The 22,545-nt window shown below is 41.0% G+C and overlaps 1 protein-coding gene across 1 annotated transcript in view; it reads left to right on the top strand.

The window, feature by feature from the left end:
* Nucleotides 1–18,046, top strand: part of EHHADH (enoyl-CoA hydratase and 3-hydroxyacyl CoA dehydrogenase) — a 56,009-nt gene extending 37,963 nt beyond the window's left edge. Inside the window, exons 6-7 of the mRNA XM_047788248.1 lie at nt 3,546–3,887; nt 15,837–18,046. Coding sequence (XP_047644204.1) covers nt 3,546–3,887; nt 15,837–17,098 — 1,604 coding nt within the window. The 3' untranslated portion in view covers nt 17,099–18,046. The remainder of the gene's footprint in view (nt 1–3,545; nt 3,888–15,836) is intronic.
* Nucleotides 18,047–22,545: the final 4,499 nt, after the last annotated feature.

Below are 22,545 nucleotides of genomic sequence, written 5' to 3'. Positions count from 1 at the left end.
AATTCATTGCTAGGTATTTTTTTTTAACAGCCTTAATGAGGTATAATTTACCTTTTAGAGTTGTGCAACCATCCCCATAAATTAGCTTTAGGACTTCTTCACTATCCCCAAAAGTTCCCTCTGTCCTTTTGCTGCTTACCCCCACTCCAGCCCCCAGCCCTAGGCAACTGCTGATCTTTCCATCTCTATATATTTACCTTTCTGGACATTCACCGTAAATAGCATCATATAATATGTAATCTTTTGCATCTGGTGCCTTTCAGTTTGCATAATATTTTTGAGGTTCATATGTGTTGTAGCGTCTATCATTATTAGTTTGTTCCTTTTTATTGCTGAATAGTATTTCATAGTATGGCTTTATCCATTCATCGGTTAATGGATATTTGCATTGTTTGTCTTGCGCTATTAGGAGTAATGCTGCAATGCATATTCATATACAAGATTTGTATGGACTTTTTTTTTTTTAATTTCTCTTGGGTGGATTTCTGGGAGTGAAATTGCTGGATTGAATAGTAAGTTTATCTTTTAAAGAAACTACTGGAGTTCCCGTCGTGGTTCAGCAGTAGCAAACCCAACTAGGATCCATGAGGATGCAGGTTCCATCTCTGGCCTCGCTCAATGGGTTAAGGATCTGGCATTGCTGTGGCTGTGGTGGAGGCCGGCAGCTACAGCTCCGATTCAACCCCTAGCCTGGGAAGTTCCATATGCTGTGGGTGTGGCCCTAAAAAAAGGCAAAGAAGAAAAAAGAAAAGAAACTCCCATACTGTTTTCCAAAGTGAATGTACTGTTTTACTTCTTACATGCAGTATATGAGGGTTCCAGATATATTTGATTATATAGTCATTTTAGTGGATCTGTGTTAGTTACCTATAGTTGCATAATAAATTACCCCCATGTTTAGCTGCTTAAAATCAAACAATTATTATCTTCTGTAGAATCTGGGCATGGTTACCTATGTCCTCTGGTTTAGGGTTTCACACAACCCCCCCACCAAAAACTACATTCAAGGGATTGTGGAGTGCTGTATTCACCTCAAGGCTTAACTAAGGGATGATCTGCTTCCAAACTCACTCAAGCGGCTGTTGGTGGGATTCATTTCCTTGCCGCTTGTTGAACTGAGGGCCTCACTTCCTTACTGGCTATTGGCGGAAAGTCTCCTTCAGTTCTCTGCCGCATGGCCTTCACCAAAGTGCAGCTCACACACAGAAGCTTGCTTCCCTCAGAGCGAGCAAGTGAGAGAGCAGGAGAGGGTAAGCAAGACCAAAGCCAGAGCCTTTTTTAACTTAATCTCAGAAATGACATCCTGTTACTTACTTAGAGGCTACCCCCCACCTTCATTATGGTTTTAATTTGCGTTTCCCTAATGACCAATGATGGTGTACATTGTTCACATGCTTATCAGCCACTCGTATATGCTCTTTGGGGAAATATCCATTCTGGTTTTCACCCATTTTAAAATTGAGTTGTTTGCCTTCCTGTTATTAAATCATAAGAGGTCTTTATGTAGTCTGGATACAAATACTTCATTAGATATTTGATTCGCAAATTGTATTCATTTTCTATGACTTTAATATCATATTACCACAGCTCAGCAGTTTAAACAACACAAATATATTATCTTACCGATTTATAGGTCAGAAGTCTGGTAGGGGTCACACTGGACTAAAACCAGGTATCAGCGGTTGCACTCCTCTCTCGAGGCTCTAGGGGAGAATCTGTTTACTGCTGACTGAGTTGTCAGCAAAATTCAGTATTTGTGTTGTAGGACCAAGGTCCCCATGTTCTGCTGGTGACAAACTGAGGGCCACTCCAGCCTATAAACTGAGAGCTTCTAGAGGTCACTGCGTTTCTTGGCCACCTTCTTCCATCTTCAAAGCCACATCCCCATCAATGGTTTCAGGTTTCCTCTCCCTCATCAGATCTCTCCCTCTGCAGCCAGGAAAGGCTCTCCTCTTTTAAGGACTCATGTAATTGGATTGGGACTTCCTGGATAATACAGGGTACGCTTTCCATTCAAGGTCTTTAACCTTAATCACATCTATAGGGTCTCTTTGCCATCTAAGGTAATATATTTATAGGTTCTGGGGATTGGGAAGTAATGTTCAGGAAGGGCATTATTTTGCCTACACACAAATATTTTCTCCTAGTCTGTGGTTTATAATTTTCTTAATGGTGTTTTTTGAAGTATAAGAGTCTTGTTTTAATGAGGTCCAATTTATTACTTTTTTTTGTCTTTTTTTTTGCTGTTTCTTGGGCCACTCTCGTGGCATATGGAGGTTCCCAGGCTAGGGGTTGAATCGGAGCTGTAGCCACCGGCCTACGCCAGAGCCACAGCAACGCGGGATCTGAGCCGCATCTGCAACCTACACCACAGCTCACGGCAACGCCGGATCCTTAACCCACTGAGCAAGGGCAGGGACCGAACCCGCAACCTCATGGTGCCTAGTCGGATTCGTTAACCACTGTGCCACGACGGGAACTCCCCAATTTATTACTTTTTTTCTTTCATGGATTGTACTAATACTTTGCCTAATCAAAAGTCCTAAATATTTTTATTATTATTTTTAAAGAAAATTTTATAACTTTTGCTCTTTAGATTTCTAATCCATTTTGAGTTAATTTTTTATATGTGGTGGTAGATAAGGATCTAAGTTTTTTATTTGTTTGGGGTTTTTGTTTTTGTTTTTGCATGTGAATATCCAGTTCTCCTCAGCACCGTTTGTTAAAAAAAAAAAAACCAAAAACCTCCTTTCTCTCATTAAATTGTCTTGGCACCTGTATTGAAAATCAATTAGCCATAATTATAAGGATTTATTTCTCAATTCTCAGTTCTCCTCCATTGATTTGTATGTCTATCCTTGTGCCAGTACTTCACTGTCTCCCTTTTAGGCATTTTAAAGTTTTTGTTACTGTTTAATAATGGAGTCAAAATTATTTTCAACCTAAAATATTATTAATTCATAACTATTTTCTTAAACTTAATAACAAGTTAATATAATTAATATATTGTAATATTATCTTGGCCTTGGAGTAAAAGCAAGATGCAACTTTTGTGTCTCAGGTAACTTGAAATTGCTTTGAATCTATTAAGTTCTTTATTTTTAAAATTTTTTTAGGGCCGCACCTGTAGTATATGGAAGTTCCCAGGCTAGGGGTTGAATTGCAGCTGCATCTGCTGGCCTGTGCCACAGCCACAGTAGCAAGGGATCCAAGCCGCATCTGCAACCTATATTGCAGCTTTTGGCAATACCAGATCCTTAGCCCACTGAGAAAATCCAGGGATTGAAACCTGCATCCTCATGGATGCTAGTTCTTAACCCACTGAACCACAGCGGGAACTCCTGGATCTATTAAATTCTATCTTATAGGACTAAGTTGCAAAGATGTCAGAGATTTTGGCATTAATGTTAAATTAAATGTCTTGATGAGTAGGATTTAATTTTGTATTTTGAAGTTAAACAGGTTATTATTAGTAGTGTATAACACATATTCCCTTGGTATAGGTAATATTTCCAAAAATCTGATCTTCTTTCTTATTCTTTCAGATCAAACTCTAGAATCCCGTAGAATCTGCAATAAGTCAGTTCAGAGCTTGTCCAACATGGACACCATTTTCAGTGAAGCCCTTTTGAAGATGCGAAAGCAGTACCCTGGGTGCCTTGCTCAGGAGACTTGCGTCCGTGCAGTCCAGGCCGCTGTCCAATATCCCTATGAGACGGGCATCAAGAAGGAAGAGGAGCTGTTTATGTACCTTCAGAAATCAGGGCAGGCTAGAGCCCTGCAATATGCTTTCTTGGCGGAGAGGAGTGCAAATAAGTGGTCCACTCCCTCTGGAGCATCCTGGAAAACAGCATCGGCACAGCCCATCTCCTCTGTTGGCGTTCTCGGTAAGAACATGGGTAAAGTCACTCCCCAAACCTGCATGTGTAAAGTGCCACCATTTGACTAGGGCCACCAGGTGCCAGGCTCTTTGCTGAACATATGACGTGTTTTAGCTAACCTAATTTTCACTGCAGCCCCTGAGCTGTATTTTTAAATGTGAGGCCTAGAAACATCAACCTCAGCAGTGAGCTAATTAAACCCAAGTCACTTGATTCCATGTCTGTCTGATTCCAGACTCTGGGCATTTAAAAACTCATTTCTTGCTGTTGAGTTGTATAAGTTGATTATATATCCTAGAGATTAAGTCCTTGTCGGTTGCATTGTTTGAAACTATTTTCTCCCATTCTGTAAGTTGTCTTTTTGTTTTCTTTTGGGTTTCCTTTGCTGTGCAAAAGCTTTTCAATTTGATTAAGTCCCATGGGTTTATTTTTGCTCTTATTTCTGTTGCTTTGGGAGACTGACCTGAGAAAATATTCATGATGTTGATGTCAGAGAGTGTTTTGCCTATGTTCTCTTCTAGGAGTTTGATGGTGTCCTGTCGTATCTTTAAGTCTTTCAGCCATTTGGAGTTTATTTTGGTGCATGGTGTGAGGGAGTGTTGTAATTTCATTGCTTTGCATGCATCTGTCCAGGTTTCCCAGCAATGCTTGCTGAATAGACTTTCTTTTTCTCATTTGATGTTCTTGCCTCCCTTGTCAAAGATTAATTGACCATAGGTGTCAGGGTTTATTTCCGGGTTCTCTATTCCGTTCCATTGGTCTGTCTGTCTGTTTTGATACCAGTACCACGCTATTTTGATGACTGTGGCTTTGTAGTCTTTCTTGAAGTCTGGGAGAGTTATGCCTCCTGCTTGCTTTTTGTTTCTCAGGATTGCTTTGGCGATTCTGGGTCTTTTGTGGTTCCATATAAATGTTTGGATTGTTTGTTGTAGTTCTGTGAAAAATGTCATGGGTCATTTGATAGGGATTGCATGGAATCTGTAGATTGCTTTGGGTAGTATTGGCCATTTTTACAATATTGATTTTCCCAATCCAGGAACATGGAATATCTTTCCATTTCTTTACATCTTCTTTGATTAAAGTTTTATAGTTCTCGGCATATAGGTCCTTTACCTCCTTGGTCAGGTGTATTCTGAGGTATTTGATTTTGTGAGGTGCAATTTTAAAAGGTATCGTATTTTTGTATTACTTTTCTAATATTTCATTGCTGGTATACAGAAATGCAACTGACTTCTGAATGTTGATCTTATATCCTGCTACTTTGCTGAATTTATTAATCAGTTCCAGTAATTTTTGGGTTGAGTCCTTAGGGTTTTCTGTGTACAGTGACAGTTTTATCTCTTTTCTAAGACTCATATTGCAACAGAACAAAGGGTTTGGGGGAAAATGTATACATGTAAGGATAACTTGATCCCCTTGCTGTACAGTGGGAAAAAAATAAATTATAAAAAAAAAACTAAAAAAAAAACCCCTCATTTCTCCCTCTTCCATGTCTCTCATTCCTGGATTCCCCAACAATGGTTACTATTTGTGCCACATTTCAAGATGTGGCCTGTCACTCCTCTGGCTAGGAATTTAGAGTGAAAGCCTCTGTCTTTCTTGTCCTTAGAGCCACTTCTGGTTCAAAAACACTATCCTCAGATTCATCTGAGCCCTGACATAGTGGCTTTCCAACTTTTTCCCTTAACTGCCCCCTGCCGCCAAATGTCTTCTTTCCTCAGAAGCTAGTTGTCTAATTGGCTTCTTTGGACCACTTTCCTAAACGTTGCTTTCTCCTAGTCTTGGCCCAAGAATGGTCCTGGGTGAATTCTAACCCTCTTAAAATGTAGGTGAAATGTTATATATATCAGCTTGTGTACAGTCTTCTTGGGATGGCATGAGTCCATAGTTTACTCAAAGCATCAACTTCCTTAACCTTCACCCAGCTCTCTGGGTCACCCACCCAACTTGGAGGGGAAGAGCCCTCTCTACATCTCTTCAGCCTGCTGTTGTCTCAGTCAAGTTTAGGAATAAAATAGTGTGTCTTTAATGCAAATACACTGTGCTCCTTCTAACCCTGACTCTGTTCATCTGTGATTTTTTTTCTTTTTTTCTACAGCTGCCTGTGTAGCATGTGGAAGTTTCCAGGTTAGGGGTCGAATCAGAGCATAGCTGCCGGCCTACACCACAGCCACAGCAACGCAGGATCCCAGCCACATCTGCAACCTGCGCTGAAACTTGCAGCAGCACCAGATCCTTAGCCCCCTGAGCAAGGCCAGCATCAAACCCGCATCCTCACAGACACTATGTTGGGTTCTTGACCCGTTGAGCCACAACAGGAACTCCCACCCATGATTTTTTTAAGGAGATGGATAAATAGTGTGACAAAGAACTATGAATGTCCATTTGTTTATACTCTTTCAGGAACACCAATATTTGCTTCTAGTTATTTACTTACCTGTTTCTTCTTCTCTGTATTCCTTCAAGCCAAGAATAATTAATGCAAAATAATAGTAAACATTTTAAGTTTATCAATATTATGTTTGTCAGTCATTGTTTGAGAGGGTCCTTATAGTTTTTTTTCAAAGACCTCAGGTTTGTGTCTGACATGGATGGTTTAAAAGTTTGAGGTTTTTTTTAAGTATACCCTACATTGTTTTGAAAAATCACTTAACTATGTAGAAGACAACGTGGATAAAAAGGAAGTGAGAGAGTTTGGTCATTTTCCCCTTGTTCCTGATTATCCACATACAGCTCTCCTCTTGGTCTTTGCAAAGCAGCCTCCCGCTGCGCCCTGTGTCCTCTGGACTGTGCCCACGGCCTCATCCGTTTCCCTCACAGCTTCCTCCTCTGTGTCCTGCCTGAAACCTGGCTTACCCGGGGCACCCGCTTCTCCTGAAGCCCCCTCAAGAGAATGCTGCTACTTCTCCCACACGCCATGGACCTCACTGTCACTTTCCAGTTTCCCCTGTCAGACTGCGGTTCCTTCCAGGACACCCTCCTCCGTGGTCCTGCCGTCTGGTTTACTACTTAATCCCTCCTCATCACTAACAGTGCTCCTCTCATGTGCCCTCATTTCAGAGGCTCACAGTTACCCCTTTGGCCCCAATCCTGCTGCCATCCTGATTGTCTCATCATCCATGTGAATAATTCAGCCCTCCTGTTTCTGGGTTCCTTGGCCTCCTCAGGTCCAGTGACAGTCACCTCACTTCACTTCCATGACCCACAGTGATGGCTTCCCCACAGGCCTTGTCTTTATCCTGAACATTTGTCCACCTCTAAAACATGAAATCTCACTTTTCCATCACAGCCTTGTATCTTTCCATGTCCCTTTCTCAGTTGTTATTCCAACTACATTTGTTACTTGATCAGCTCCTCTTATCTTTACTTTCTTCTCTATTTGGTTTCATGTCCAGAGTCATTGCTTCAGCCACCCTCTTGCCTATGTCCTCAAACTCCATGATTGATCGTCCTTTCACTGTACCCCCTGACGAGCCCAACTTTGCATGTCCGTGAGCCCAGATCAGGTCAGCACCACTGCAAGCTCATGATCTCCCACCTCTCCTGGGCTCTCAGGGCTGTTGGAAGGGGAGAAGACTGCAGTTGACCAAACAGTGCAGAACCAGTAGTAAAGCATCCCTGACTCTTTATTTGCGCCTCTGAGTAGAAGTGACTCTTGACCAAATTTAATTTCATGGCAGTTCATGGCAGTAATTTGGCCTAGGAGCAGGACTTCTTGCCCCTGTGTGTGTGTGTGTGTGTGTGTGTGTTTAACAAGGAAAAATTAGGAAACTAAATTCAATGTAAGTACAATATATACCTGTGAAAACATAATTACCAACAGTGAAAAGCATGGTTTTTCAACCTTTCGTTCTTGATGACTTTAAGACCACAGGTTGTGACAAGAGAAATGAGTAGCTCAGAACTTTTGGAAAGCAGTATTGTTTCATGTATATTTTGATTTAGTGATTAAACGAATTTGCAGTGTATAGAACTAAAGAAGATCTAAAATTATAGCTAAGTGGGCTTATCAGACACAACTTAGAATAGATTTACAAGGAGATCCTGCTGAGTAGCATTGAGAACTATGTCTAGATACTCATATTGCAACAGAACAAAGGGTGGGGAAAAAAAGGTATACATGTAAGAATAACTTGATCCCCTTGCTGTACAGTGGGAAAATAAAATGAAATAAAATAAAATAAAATAAAATTATAGATAAGGGAGTTCCTTTTGTGGCTCAGCAGAAACGAACCTGACTAGTATCCATGAAGGGATCCATGAACCTGATCGCTGGCCTCCCTCAGTGTGTTAAGGATCCAGTGTTGCTGTGAGCTGTGGTGTAGGTCGCAGATGTGGCTCAGATCTCATGTTGCCATGGCTGTGGTGTAGGCTGGCAGCTGTAGCTCTGATTTGACCCCTAGCCTGGGAACTTCCGTATGCCCCAGGTGTGGCCCTAAAAAGCACAATAAATAAATAAATAGATAAATAAAATTATAGCTAAGGCACTTCTAAAAAGCATTAACTGGCCCACTTTGTGGTTGTATTATGAATTGTTTGGAGCCCCCAAAGTCCTTCAGCAGACCTGCTCTGAGAGGTGAATGATAAGGAGCTCTTCTCCACCTTTCCCAGGTGGCTTTCTCTCCCTGCTCTTTCTGAGGTGTCACCTATATCACATTTTACTTTACAAAGCACTTTCACATAAACTTCTCATTAGTCCTTATTGTCCTTGTGAGATTGTAATCTCTGTATGGTAGGAATTTTGTATGAAGCTTGGGACAGAGAGCTAAGAGGCCAGGGTTTTGAACCCAACACTCTGTCTCCTATTTACCCACACTAAAGTTTGCCCCAGCAATGAGAGCTCTCCAGCACTTTTGTTACCGAGTGAAACACAGATGCTTATTAAATTTGGAAAACTAAGCACTTTAAATAATTTAATATATATTAAGTATTTTAATACAATTTAAAAATTAAACATATTCCAGAGAAACCAAATCAATGATTTTTTTTTTTTTTTAGGGCCTCACCCGCAGCATATGTATGTTCCCAGCCTAGGGGGCCAATTGGAGCTGTAGCTGCTGGCCTACACCACAGCCACAGCCACAGCCACAGCCACAGCAATGCCAGATCCAAGCTGCGTCTGCGACCTACACCACAGCTCAATAGCAACACCAAATCCTTAACTCACTGAGCAAGGCCAGGGATCAAACCCGAGTCCTCATGGATACTAGTCAGGTTCATTAACCACTAAGCCACAATGGGAACTCCTAAATCAGTGATTTCTGATGACTGATAATATTCTATATTCAAAACCAAACCCCACAGGGGATTAAGAGATACCAACTACTATGTGCAAAATAAATGTTACAAGGATATATTGTATAGCACAGGGAATATAGCCAATATTTTATATAACTTTATTTTTTGTTTTTTAATTTTTTCTTTTTTTATTGTGGTTGATTTACAATGTTCTGTCAATTTCTGCTGTACAGCAAAGTGACCCAGCGATACATATATATACACTCTTTTTCTCTCATTATTCTCCATCATGTTCCATCACAAGTGATCAGATATAGTTCCCTGTACTATACAGCAGGATCTCATTGCTTATCCATTCCAAATGCAATAGTTTGCATCTATTAAACCCAAACTCCCAGTCCACCCCACTCCCTCTCCCTCCCTGTTGGCAACCACAAGTCTGTTCTCCCTGTCCATGAATTTGTTTCTTTTCTGTAGATAGGTTCACTTGTGCCATATATTAGATTCCAGACATAAATGATGTCATATGGTATTTATCTTTCTCTTTCTGACTTACTTCACTTAGTATGAGACTCTCTAGTTCCATGTTGCTACAAATGGCATTATTTTGTTCTTTTTCATGGCTGAGTAGTATTCCATTGTGTATATGTACCACATCTTCTTAATACATTCATCCATTGAGGGACATTTGGGTTGTTTCCATGTCTTGGATATTGAGAGTAGTGCAATATTTTATATAACTGTAAATGGAGTATAATATATAAAAATTTTTAATCACTATGTTTTACATCTAAAACTAATATAATGTTACAAATCAACTATACTTCTATTAAAAAAAAATCCTCAAAGCTTGTCAATGTGAAGTATGGAAGAGCTTTCACAAAGCTGTTTCATCACAGTGGGTTGATTAGGTAACAGAAAACCTGCTGCTGTAACATAACAATCTCCAGTGGCTTAACACAATGAAGATGTATTTCCTCCTCACTCCACAAATTCTTTCTAGGACCAAGCTCTTTCCAACCAGCAGCTCTCCCCTCCTCCTGGACAAGGTCAACAAACTTTCCATCAAGTACCACATAGTAAATATTTTAGGCTTACTCACTTTTAGGCCTTCTCAACTCTGCTACTGAGGACAAAAATGACAGTACAAAAACAAATTAGTGTGATTGATTCCAGTAAAACTTTATTTATGGATACTGAAATTTGAATTTGATGTAATTTTCATGTGTTACAACATAGTCTTATTCTTTTTCTTTCCAATAGATTATTTCATTTATTTCTGCTCTGATCTTAATTTTTTTTCCTTCTACTAACTTTGGGTTTTGCTTGTTCTTTCTCTAGGTGGTTTAGGTATAAAGTTAGGTTATTTATTGGAGATTTTTCTTGTTTCCTGAGGTAAGCCGTATTGCTATAAACTTCCCTCTTAGAACTGCTTTTGCTGCATCCCACAGATTTTGGATAGTTGTGTTTTCATTTTCATTTGTCTCTAGATATTATTTGATTTCCTCTTTGGTTTCTTCAGTGATCCATTGGTTGTTTAGTAGCATATTATTTAGCCTCCACATGTTTGTGTTTTTTGCAATTTCGTTTCTTATAGCTGATTTCCAGTCTTACAGTGTTGTGGTCAGAAAAGATGCTTGGTATGATTTCAATTTTCCTTTTTTTTTTGTCTTTTTTCATTCTTCTCTTCTCTCGTGGTTGGATGACTATCTTTTTTTTAATGATTTTTATTTTCTCCATTATAGTTGGTTTACAGTGTTCTGTCAATTTTCTACTGCACAGCAAAGTGACCAGGTCACACATATATACATACATTCTTTTTCTCACATTCTTCCATCATGCTCCATCACAAGTGATCAGATATAGTTCCCTGTACTATACAGCAGGATCTCATTGCTTATCCATTCCAAATGCAATAGTTTGCATCTATTAACCCCAAATTCCCAGTCCATCCCACTCCCCCCCACCCCACTGGCAACCACAAGTCTGTTCTCCAAGTCCCTGAGTTTTTTTTCTGTGGAAAGTTTCATTTGTGCCATATATTAGATTCCAGATATAAGTGATATCATTTGGTATTCGTCTTTTGGTTTCTGACTTAATTCACTTAGTATGAAAGTCTCTAGTTCCATCCATGTTGCTGCAAATGGCATTATTTTGTTCTTTTTTATGGCCGAGTAGTATTCCATGGTGTATGTGTACCACATCTTTTTAATCCATTTATCTGTCGTTGGACATTTAGGTTGTTTCCATGTCTTGGCTATTGTGAATAGTGCTGCAATGAATATGTGGGCATAAGTGTCTTTTTTAAGGAAAGTTTTGTGTGGATATATGCCCAAGAGTGGGATTGCTGGGTCATATGGTAGTTCTATATTTAGTTTCTTGAGGTACCTCCAGGCACCACTGTTCTCCATAGTGTTTGTACCTATATATATAAGGATCGATATATATACAGGGGTCCATATATATATATATATATATATATACACAATATTTTTTTAAGTTGCTGGTCTCATAATTGCAAATGCATTCCCAGTATCCTGCATTTGTACTCTCCTCTTCTCATGATTGCTGATTTTGATGTATTTGTGTGTGGATGATTTCCTACCTTTACTATACATTTGCCTTTTTTGGTGAGCTTTTTCATTTGTAATTTTCCTGTTTCTAATTGTGGCCTTTTCTTTTCCACCTAGAGAAGCTCCTTTAGTATTTGTTGTAAAGCTGGTTTGGTGGTGCTGAATCCTCTTAGTTTTTGGTTGTTATAAAGCTTTTGATTTCTACTTCCAATCTGAATGAGAACCTTGCTGGGTAGAATATTCTTGGTTGTAGGTTTTTTCCGTTCATCACTTTAAATATATGGTGCCATTCCCTTCTGGCCTCCAGTTTCTTTTGAAAAAAATCGACTGATAACCTTATCAGCATTCCCTTGTATGTTATTTGTTGCTTTTCCCTAGCTGCTTTCAGCATTTTCTCTTTGTCTTTAATTTTGGATAGTTTGATTAATATGTATCTGAGGCATTCCTCCTTGGGTTTATTCTATATGGTATTCATTGTGCTTCCTGGATTTGAATGAGTGATTCCTTTCCCATGTTGGGGACATTTTCAGCTATTATCTCTTCAAATATTTTCTCTGGCCTTTTCTCTGTCTCTTTCTGGCACCCCTACAATGTGAATGCTGGTAAATTTAAAGTTTCCCCAGAGTTCTTTTAGACTGTCTTCATTTCTTTTCTTTATTTTGTTCTGCATCAGTGGTTTCTACCAGTCTGTCTTCCAACTTGCTTATTCGTTATTCTGCCTCCTGTATTCTGATATTGATTCCTTCTAGTGAATTTTTCATTTCAATTATTGTATTGTTCCTCTCTCCTTATTCTTTAAATCTTCTATTCGTTAGACATTTTCTTGTAATGTATCAATCTTTGCCTCCAGTTTTGTGTTTTTTTTTTTTCCAAGATCTTGGATCATCCTTACTATCATTACTCTACAGTCTTTTTCATGTAGGTTATCTCCACTTCACTTAGCTCCCCTTCTTGAGTTTTGTCTTGTTCCTTCATTTGGCTCATACTTCTCTGGTATTTCACTTTGTCTAGCTTTCTGTGTGGTCTCCTTTTTGCTGGCTACAGGGTTGTAGCATCTCTTGCTTCTGGTGTCTGCCCCCTTGTGGGTGAAGTTGATACAGAGGCTTGTGGCTGGCTTCCTGAAGGGAGGGCCTCGTGTCTGTCCACTGGGGGGTAGAGCCTTGTCTCTGGGTGTGATTAGAGGAGGTTCCTGAGAGGACTTTAGGCAGCTGTGGGTGGGGCTGTGTTCTCTCCTTCTTTGTTGTTTGGCCTAGGGCTTCTCAGCCCTGATGAGTGGGGCCAGGTTTTTCCAAAATGGCAGCCTTAATGGGTGCTCATGCTGTTGATTATTCCCTGGGACCACTGCCTCCAATATCCTGCTCCCACAGTGAGCCAAGGCTTCCCCAAGAGACCCTCTAAGAAACCCTCCAGGTCTGAGCCAGATTCTTTTTTTTTTTTTTTGTCTTTTTGTCTTTTTAGGGCTGCACCCACAGCATATGGAAGTTCCCAGGTTAGGGGTCAAATTGGAGCTGTAGCTGCTGGCATACACCACAGCCACAGCAACACCAGATCTGAGCCCTGTCTGTGACTTAACCACAGCTCACGGCAATGCTGGATCCTTAACCCACTGAGTGAAGCCAGGGATCAAACCTGTGTCCTCATGGATGCTAGTTGGGTTTGTGAACCACTGAGCCATGAAGGGAACTCCATGACCCAGATTCTTATAGAGTTCCTGCTTTGCCATGGAACCCAGTGCACATAAAACCCTGTGTGTACCCTCTCAGAGTGGAGTCTGCTTCCTTGAATCCTATGGTGCTCCTATGCCCAAGCCTCACTGGCCTTCATTGCCAAATGCTCTAGGGGCTCCTTCTCCCAATGCCAGACCCTCAGGCTGGGGAACCTAATGTGGGGTACAAACTCTCACTCCTGTGGGAGAGCCTCTGTGATATAGTTATTTTCCACTCTGTGAGTGGCCTACATGATTTGTTTATACTGTGAAAGTGCCCCTCCTGTCATCTTAATGTAGTTTCTTCTTTGCCTTTGGGTGTATGATATCTTTCTTGGTAGCTTCGAGTCTATTTCATTGATGGTTGTTCAGCAGTTAGTTGTAATTTTGGTGTTTTCATGAGGTGTGCTTGAGTCCTTCTACTCCACCATCTTGTCTGGAATCCAAAAGTTTTGATATTGGGAAGAATAACTCTTCTGAATTTGTTCTTCCTTTTCTATATTGTTTTGGTTATTCTGTATTCCTTATATTTCTATATGACTTTTTTGTTGTTGTTGTTGCTTATTTTTTTAGGGCTGCACCTGCAGCATCTGGAAGTTCCCAGGCTAGGAATTGAATTGGAGCTGCAGCTGCTGGCCTATGCCACAGCCACAGCAACACCAGATCCAAGACATTTATGCGACCAATACTGCAATTCACGGCAACGTCAGATTCTTAACCTACTGAGCAAGGCCAGGGATCAAACCTGCATCCTCATGTATCCTAGTCAGATTTGTTTCTGCTGAGCCACAATGGGAACTCCTCTATATGACTTTTAAGATCAGCTTGTTTGGAGTTCCCATTGTAGCTCAGCAGGATAAGGACCTGACATAGTCTCCGTGAGAATGCGAGTTCAGTTCCTGGCCTCACTCAGTGGGTTAAGGATCTGACGTTGCCATGAGTTGTGGTGTAGGTCACAGACTCAGCTTTAATCTGGTGTTGCTGTGGCTGTGGTGTAACCAGCAGCTGCAGCTCTGATTTTACCCCTAGCCCAGGAACTTCCACATGCCTCAGGTGCTGCCCTAAAAAAAAAGAAAGAGGAGTACCCGCTGTGGCGCAATGGAATTAGTGGTGTCTTGGCAGCACTGGGATGCAGGTTTTATCCCCAACCCAGCACAGTGCATTAGGGATTGCTGCAGCTGTTGCTTAGGTTGCAACTATGACTTGGCTCTGATCCCTGGCCTGGGAACTCCATGTGCTGCAGGGCAGCCAAAAAGAAAGAAAGAAAGAAAAAAGATCAGCTTGTTAATTTCTGCAGAAAAACAGCTAGAGTTTTGATAGTGATTGCACTGGATCTGCAGATCAGTTTGGGGTGTACTACCATCTTAAAAATATAAAGTCTTCTAATCCATAAACATGGACATCTTTTCATTTATTTAAGCTTTCTCTTTTTTTTCTTTTCTTTTTTTTTTGTCTTTTTGCTATTTCTTGGGCCGCTCCCGCGGCATATGGAGGTTCCCAGGCTAGGGGTCTAATCGGAGCTGTAGCTACTGGCCTACGCCAGAGCCACAGCAACGTGGGATCCGAGCCGCGTCTGCAACCTACACCACAGCTCACGGCAACGCCGGATCATTAACCCACTGAGCAAGGGCAGGGACCGAACCCTCAACCTCATGGTTCCTAGTCGGATTCGTTAACCACTGCGCCACGACGGGAACTCCTATTTAAGCTTTCTTTAATTTATTTCAATAATGTTTTTCGGGCTTTAGTGCTCAAGTCTTACAGTTCTTCCTTAAGCTTGTTCTGAAGTATCTTATTCTTTTTAACGTTACTGTAAGTGAAATTGTTTTCTTTTCTTTTCTTTCTCTCTCTCTCTTTTTTTTTTTTTTGTCTTTTTGCCTTTTCTAGGGCTGCTCCTGAGGCATATGGAGGTTCCCAGGCTAGGGGTCTAATCAGAGCTGTAGCCACCGGCCTACTCCAGAGCCACAGCAACATGGGATCTGAGCTGCATCTGCAACCTACACCACAGCTCACAGCAATGCTGGATCCTTAACCCACTGATCAAGGCCAGGGATCGAACCCGAAATCTCATGGTTCCTGGTCGGATTCATTAACCACTGAGCCACGATGAGAACTCCGAAATTGTTTTCTTAATTTCATATTCAGATTGTTCGTTGCTAGTATATGAAATACAATTGATTTTTGTATATTGATATTGTATTCTGTAAACTTGCTGAACTTTTTTATTAGAATTTTGTGTGTGTGTGAATCCTACCCATTATTGTATCCTTTGGAGCACTTAATACAATACCCAGCTTTACCTAGTATTCAATTCATTTGTATTCCTCAAATTGATCTCTTTGACTACAACATTACCACAGAAGCCTTCCATTAATTGAATAATTTCCCAGTTCCCAGTATCATTGAATCATTCTTTTTCTCCTTTACTTTTATCTACAGGCTTGGGAACGATGGGCCGAGGCATTGCTGTTTCTTTTGCAAAGGCCAAAATCCCTGTGATTGCTGTAGAACCAGACAAGAAGCAACTAGAGAATGCAAACAAGATAATAACCTCCCTCTTGGAAAAGGAAGCATCCAAAATGCAGCAGAGTGGCCATCCTTGGTCAGGACCAAAACCCAGGTTAACTACATCTATGAAAGAGCTTAGTGGTGTAGATTTAGTCATTGAAGCAGTATTTGAGGAAATGAACCTGAAGAAACAGGTCTTTGCTGAGCTGTCAGCCGTGTGCAAGCCACAAGCATTTTTGTGCACCAATACTTCCGCCCTGGACATTGATGAAATTGCTTCTTCCACCAATCGTCCTCACTTAGTCATTGGCACCCACTTCTTCTCACCAGCTCATGTGATGAAGTTGTTAGAGGTTATTCCCAGCCGATACTCTTCCCCCACTACCATTGCCACTGTTATGAATTTATCAAAAAAGATTAAGAAAATTGGAGTAGTTGTAGGCAACTGTTTTGGATTTGTTGGAAATCGAATGTTGAAGCCTTATTATGATCAGACATATTTCTTATTAGAAGATGGCAGTATGCCAGAGGAGATAGATCAGGTGCTGGAAGAGTTTGGTTTCAGAATGGGACCTTTTAGAGTATCTGATCTTGCTGGGTTGGATATAGGTTGGAAATCTCGGAAAGGGCAAGGTCTTACTGGACCTGCATTGCCTCCAGGAACTTCTGCCCGAAAGCGAGGCAACCAGAGATACTGCCCAGTTCCTGATATGCTCTGTGAATTGGGACGGTTTGGCCAGAAGACAGGTAAGGGTTGGTACCTTTATGATAAGCCATTGGGTAGGATTCACAAACCTGATCCCTGGTTTTCCAAATTTCTGACACAGTACAGAGAAACCCATCACATTGAACCACGTGTCATTAGCCGGGATGAGATCCTTGACCGCTGCTTATATTCACTCATCAATGAAGCATTCCGCATCCTGGAAGATGGGATAGCAGCTACCCCAGAGCACATTGATGTGATCTATTTACACGGGTATGGATGGCCAAGGCACAGGGGTGGGCCTATGTTCTATGCTTCCACAGTTGGGTTGCCCATAGTGCTAGAGAAGTTGCAGAAATATCACAGGCAGAATCCTGATATTCCCCAACTGGAGCCTTGTGACTATCTGAAAAAACTGGCTTCCCAGGGAAACCCTCCCCTGAAAGAATGGCAAAGCTTGGCAGGACCCCCCAGCAGTAAGTTGTGATTCAGCCTTTTGGGTTTTGACTCACATACTGGCATCAGGTAATGCTTGCTGAATTTCATTGAAATTAAATCCAAGATCCAAAGTAAGAGGGCTCTGAAATACAAAGCAAAAGGAATAATCAGTTGGCTAAACTTCCTCTTTGGGTCTTCTGTCTGATGGTAATTCTAATGTCAGATCTTCAGGAATGTGCTTCTTATGCCTCAGAATCTGTCCCTAACAGATAAATGACTTTAATTACGGGGAATAAACTTGTGTTAACACCATAATAGCTAAGGAGAAAGCCTCAGGAATAAGTTGAGGTTCTCAAATTCTTTGATCTTTGGAGGAATATATCATCAATTGTTAACTGATAAATGCAGCTGAGTCCTAAATTCATTTTGAGCCCTTTCAGCCTCACACATGTAGGAAGTCTTATGGACCCTTCACTCAACAGACATTTATTGTGCCCCCCTGAGCATCTTGCACAGCACTCAACAGATCTAGAGTCCAGAGGGGCATTAATCCTGCAAGGAAGCTGGGATAAAGCTCAGTTCATAGCCTCAGAGGTGGAGCAGAGATGGTTGGCAGGGTAGAGTCGGCAGTGAGGGTCTCTATGCATGAGTTGAAAAGCTGCCCAAGGAGAGGCAGAGGCAATAACCAGAGGCAAGGTATCAACAGCAGAACAGTGTTAATGCTGTAGGCCAAACACAGTTGGGAATCGGTGAGGAAATCACAATCTTCCCACCAGAATGTGGAACTCAGGGTAGTGTGGCAAGCCATGCTCAATAACCATTCCTGTCCAAGGCCCATGTGCATAGTTGTCTTTGCTGTTTGTTCCCAATGTTTGATGGTAATTTCCTCAGGACCCGGAATGTCTACAACCTGGTTGGTCAGTCTTTCTTTCTCTCTCTCTCTCCTTCTTGGCCCATACTTGTGGCATAAGGAGGTTCCCAGGCAAGGGGTCCATTCAGAGCTATAGCTGCCAGCCTACGCCACAGCCACAGCAACACCAGATCTGAGCCCCGTCTGCAACCTACACCACAGCTCACTGCAACGCTGGATCCTTAACCCACTGAGCGAGGCCAGGGATTGAACCTGCAACCTCATGGTTACTAGTCTGATTTGTTCCTGCTGCACCACAATGGGAACTCCAACCTGGTCTTTCTTTACTCATATTCAAGAAGGAGTAAGTCGTTGACTTAGTATAAGAAGAGATCTCAGGGATCTAACCTCCTTCGACTATGTGATAGAGTAATGGTGCTAGTTCCTCTGTCATGACAGTTCCGCTGTCACCCCTTTGTTGGGTGTGAAATGGTCACAACTTGACAAATCTAAAATTATTACAGAACAAATTTCTTATAGTTTTGTTACAAGAATTCTTCTCTTTTTACTTTTTGCCTTGTACAGCTAAAAGTTGAGGGGCTGGTCAACATCAAAACTTACACACATGTTTATAGCAGAATTATTCATAATAACCACAAGTTGGAAACAACCCAAATGCCCATCAACTGATGAATGGATAAATAAAATGTAGAATAGCCATACAATAGGATATTATTTAATTATAAAAAGAAATGAAGTGCTCATACATGCTACATAATGAACCTCGCAAATATTATGCTAAGTGAAAAAAACAGGTAAATATATTGAGATAGAAGCAGATTATAGGTTTCCTGAGGCTGGAATGATTGGAGGCTGGGGAGGGGAGTGATTGGAATGGGTACAGGGTTTCTTTCGGGGTTGATTAAAATGTTCTGAAATTATTGTGGTGATGGTTACTTTGTGAATCTACTAAAAACCATTGAATTGTAAACCTTAAATGGGTGAACTGTATGTATGTGAATTATATCTTAATAAAGTTAATAAACAAACAAATGGGCTTAAGTTATTATCCTTCAGGGTGATGTAAATAAACTTTTTTGTAATATTTTCATCAGTTAACCCCAAAAAATATTACCAAAAGTTCTGATGGAGAAATCCTGAATGAATATAGTACACATTTTCCATTGTAAAAATCAAACTGAAAAAAAAAAAAACTTCTGGAGTGTGATTTGAATTGTAGTTCAATTTAGAATAATTTTTGAGATGAGTATTGCTGGATTTTATATAAATTGGTCCTTAAAATTAAAAACATCAAAAGAAAATATTCCTGAAAATAGTAACTGTCTCCAAAGTGATTTAGTTTCAAATTAATGTAAACTTATTTCAAATTAATACACAACATAAATTTTTCTTTAGACCTTGAGTCAATTTTAACTTTGAGGGTTTTTTGAGTTCTTAAAACTCATTTTAACCCTATACTCTCCTCTAGATTGGGATTTTGAAATTAAGAATGTCTATGAATAGATTTTATGAGCCAATAATCCCTAAAATTTTATTTCATTTGTATGTATATATCTTAGTGCATTTCTTTCTTTCTTCTTTTTTGGCCACTTCCATGTGGAAGTTCCTGGGCCAGGGACTGAACCTGCACCACAGCAGCTACCAGAACCATAGCAGTAACCATGCTGGGTCCTTAACCCGCTGAACCACCAGGGAACTCCCTGGGTGCACTTCTTAGAAGAGGTACCATAACTCACATCTTATTCTCATATTCTATGACCTGATAAAGGTTAAGGACCAATACTTTATACATAAAATGGGAAGAAGAAATATGAGTTCATTTATTCTTTTTTTATATCAAATGAGGCAAAACTGATTCAAACTGTTGGGTTCTGCAAATAGCAGTGGTTAATAAGAAGAAAACTTTCCATGGAATTCCCATTGTGGCTCAGCAATAATGAACCCAACTAGGGTCCATGGGGATGCAGGTTCGATTCCTGGCCTCGCTCAGTGGGTTAAGGATCCAGCGTTGCCGTGAGCTGTGGTGTAGGTCAGCGGCTTGGATCTGGCATTGCTGTAGCCATGGTGTAGGCCAGCAGCTGTAGCTACGAGTTGGCCCCTGGCCTGGAAACTTCCATATGCTGTGGGTGTGGCCCTAAAAAGCAAAAAAAGAAAAAGAAGGAAGAAAGAAACTTTTCCAAGGTATCCTATCCCATTGTTTAAGATGCACTTGCTTAAAAAAAGGCTTATTTTGTTGTTAATCATTTTAAAACTATTCTTAAACCTTCTGAATGGCATTTTAAAAATGTATTCTAATAGTAGCTGACTCTGACAAGAACTGCATATTAGAAACACCCTTGATGCTTTGCCATAATACTCCAGCTTTAAAGGTGAGACTAATGATGTTCTCTAAATCAGGAGAGCCACCATGCAGCTGCGGTTGCTATCTACTTACTCATTTCCAGCAGGAACAGGTGTGGTTGCAAGAAAGAAAGTGAGGGATCCTAAACTCCCCTGATTAATGATGTTACAGAAATGTGCATGCAAATCACACTCCACCGCACTGCAGGAATCTGAATTTCTAGGGTCTAACATTTGTCTTTCATATAGACATCTAGAAATCAGAAATATTTTGGAGATTCACTAGATTTTCTGAACCCTCTTGGTAGCCATTGATGAAATGAATATAAATCAAGTTCTCTGAACTGTGCTAAGAAACAGTTTTCAGAATTCCCATTGTGGCTCAGCAGGTGAAGAAGCTGATGCAGTGTCCTTGAGGATGCTGGTTTGATCCCTGGCCTTGCTCATGGTGTATCTGGCATTGTGTGAACTTTGGTGTGTGTGTGGGTTGGAGGTAGAGGGCAGATGTGGCTCAAGAACAGAATAGTCTTTGGCTCTTCTTGGACATGTCCATGCCATCTGCTTATTTTGCCAGCTTATGTGTATTTTGGGATTAACAGACAATTCACACAGCTTCCTGGCAGGATAGCAACACTACACGACTCTGAAGGATGCCAGGTCCACATGTTCCAAGAGGCTACCATTTACGTAGAAATAATGGAATAGCACCCCGGGAATTGTGCAACACCCAGTATTGTTTCCAGGGCACTGTGTAGAGGTTTCAAGCCAAAAATGGTTTCTTCTGTTTATTACTTTAAGTGTCTTTCTAAACATAGTTAGTTGACACAAGTAGTAAGTCTCCATTTAGATCAGTGTCTTCAGTGGACCAGATTTTTAGAAAAAGATTTCAGTTGACCCTGGAACAACACAGGTTTTGAACTGTGTGGGTCCACTCATAAGCAGATTTCTTACCACCACCACCTCCACCTGTAGCGGTAAATTCTTCAGTGCTCCACAGTCCAAAGCTGGTTAAGTCTACTGATGCAGAGGAACCATGGATACTGAGAAACTGTGTGTATGGAGGGCCCACTATAAATTATAGATGGATTTTTATTTTTTTGTCTTTTTGCCATTTCTTGAGCTGCACCTGCAGCCTATGGAGGTTCCCAGGCTAGGGGTCGAATTGGAGCTATAGCCGCCGGCCTATACCACAGCCGCAGCAACATGGGATCTGAGCTGCATCTGCAACCTACACCACAGCTCACGGCAACGCCGGATCCTTAACCCACTGAGCAAGGCCAGGGATTGAACCCGAAACCTCATGGTTCCTAGTCAGATTTGTTAACCACTGAGCTACAACGTGAACTCCTATAGATGGATTTTTAGACTGAGTGGAGGGTCAATGCCACAACCTCCACCTTGTTCAAGGCTCAATTGTACATCTTGTCTGTTCTTAGGATTTTCTCCTAGCACCCTGAGAAAGAGGAACACCAAGAGATGAACAGGGTTTTTCATCCTCATCAAAGAACATCAGGCCATTTCAGTTATAATATGTATTCGTTCTCTTTCACCAAACTTAAAATAGCCTGGCAGAGTGAGTGCCTGAAAGCATCTGATAAAATGACATGTGCAGAGCTAAGGCAATCTACCTGTGCTTATCTTTCCACCTTCTCTTAACAGAACACAGAAGCAATTGCTAATTCTCTATGAAATGTGAGATCCTTAGGATGGGGTACAACAAAACTTTCTCCAGCAAAGTCATAAGTACACTTGGATTCCTGAAAACTGCCAAGGACTAGAGCATTGGTGATTTGTAAGTTTTGGCAGAGCCTGTTGGCTGTCTCCCAATGTTTCTCTTCTTCAGTGGCAATAAACTTCTCAATTTTTAGCTGAGTAGTTGGTTGCTCAGAATAAACAGTAATATTGTCAGCTTCTCTTGCATACGCTTGTGAGCATGTGACTAAGACCTAGACAATGAGATATAACTGACAGTATCACTTGGCAGCCTTGGAGAACTTACCTTAAGGATAAGATGATACACATCCTTTTCCTGTTTCTTTTTTGTCCCTTCCTCCACCTTGTTTGGAATACAGATGTGAAGGCTGGCGTTCGACCCATGACACTGGACCACAGAACAAAAGTCCCTAGGGATAGCAGAGGGCTGTGAAGAGTTTGGTCCCCCAGAATCTTCCAACAGTCATTTGTGTGAGAGAGAAATCAACTCTTATCATGGGCAAGACACTGTTATTGTAGTTCTTAATCCCTCATAGCTGACTCTCATTCTAACTAATGCAAGTAGGGTCCAA

The sequence above is a fragment of the Phacochoerus africanus genome, chromosome 1 (genome assembly GCF_016906955.1).
Source record: "Phacochoerus africanus isolate WHEZ1 chromosome 1, ROS_Pafr_v1, whole genome shotgun sequence".
Lineage (NCBI taxonomy): Eukaryota > Metazoa > Chordata > Mammalia > Artiodactyla > Suidae > Phacochoerus > Phacochoerus africanus.
The sequence above is the reverse complement of the archived record's forward strand: the minus strand, read 5'-3'. Positions and strand labels throughout refer to the sequence as shown.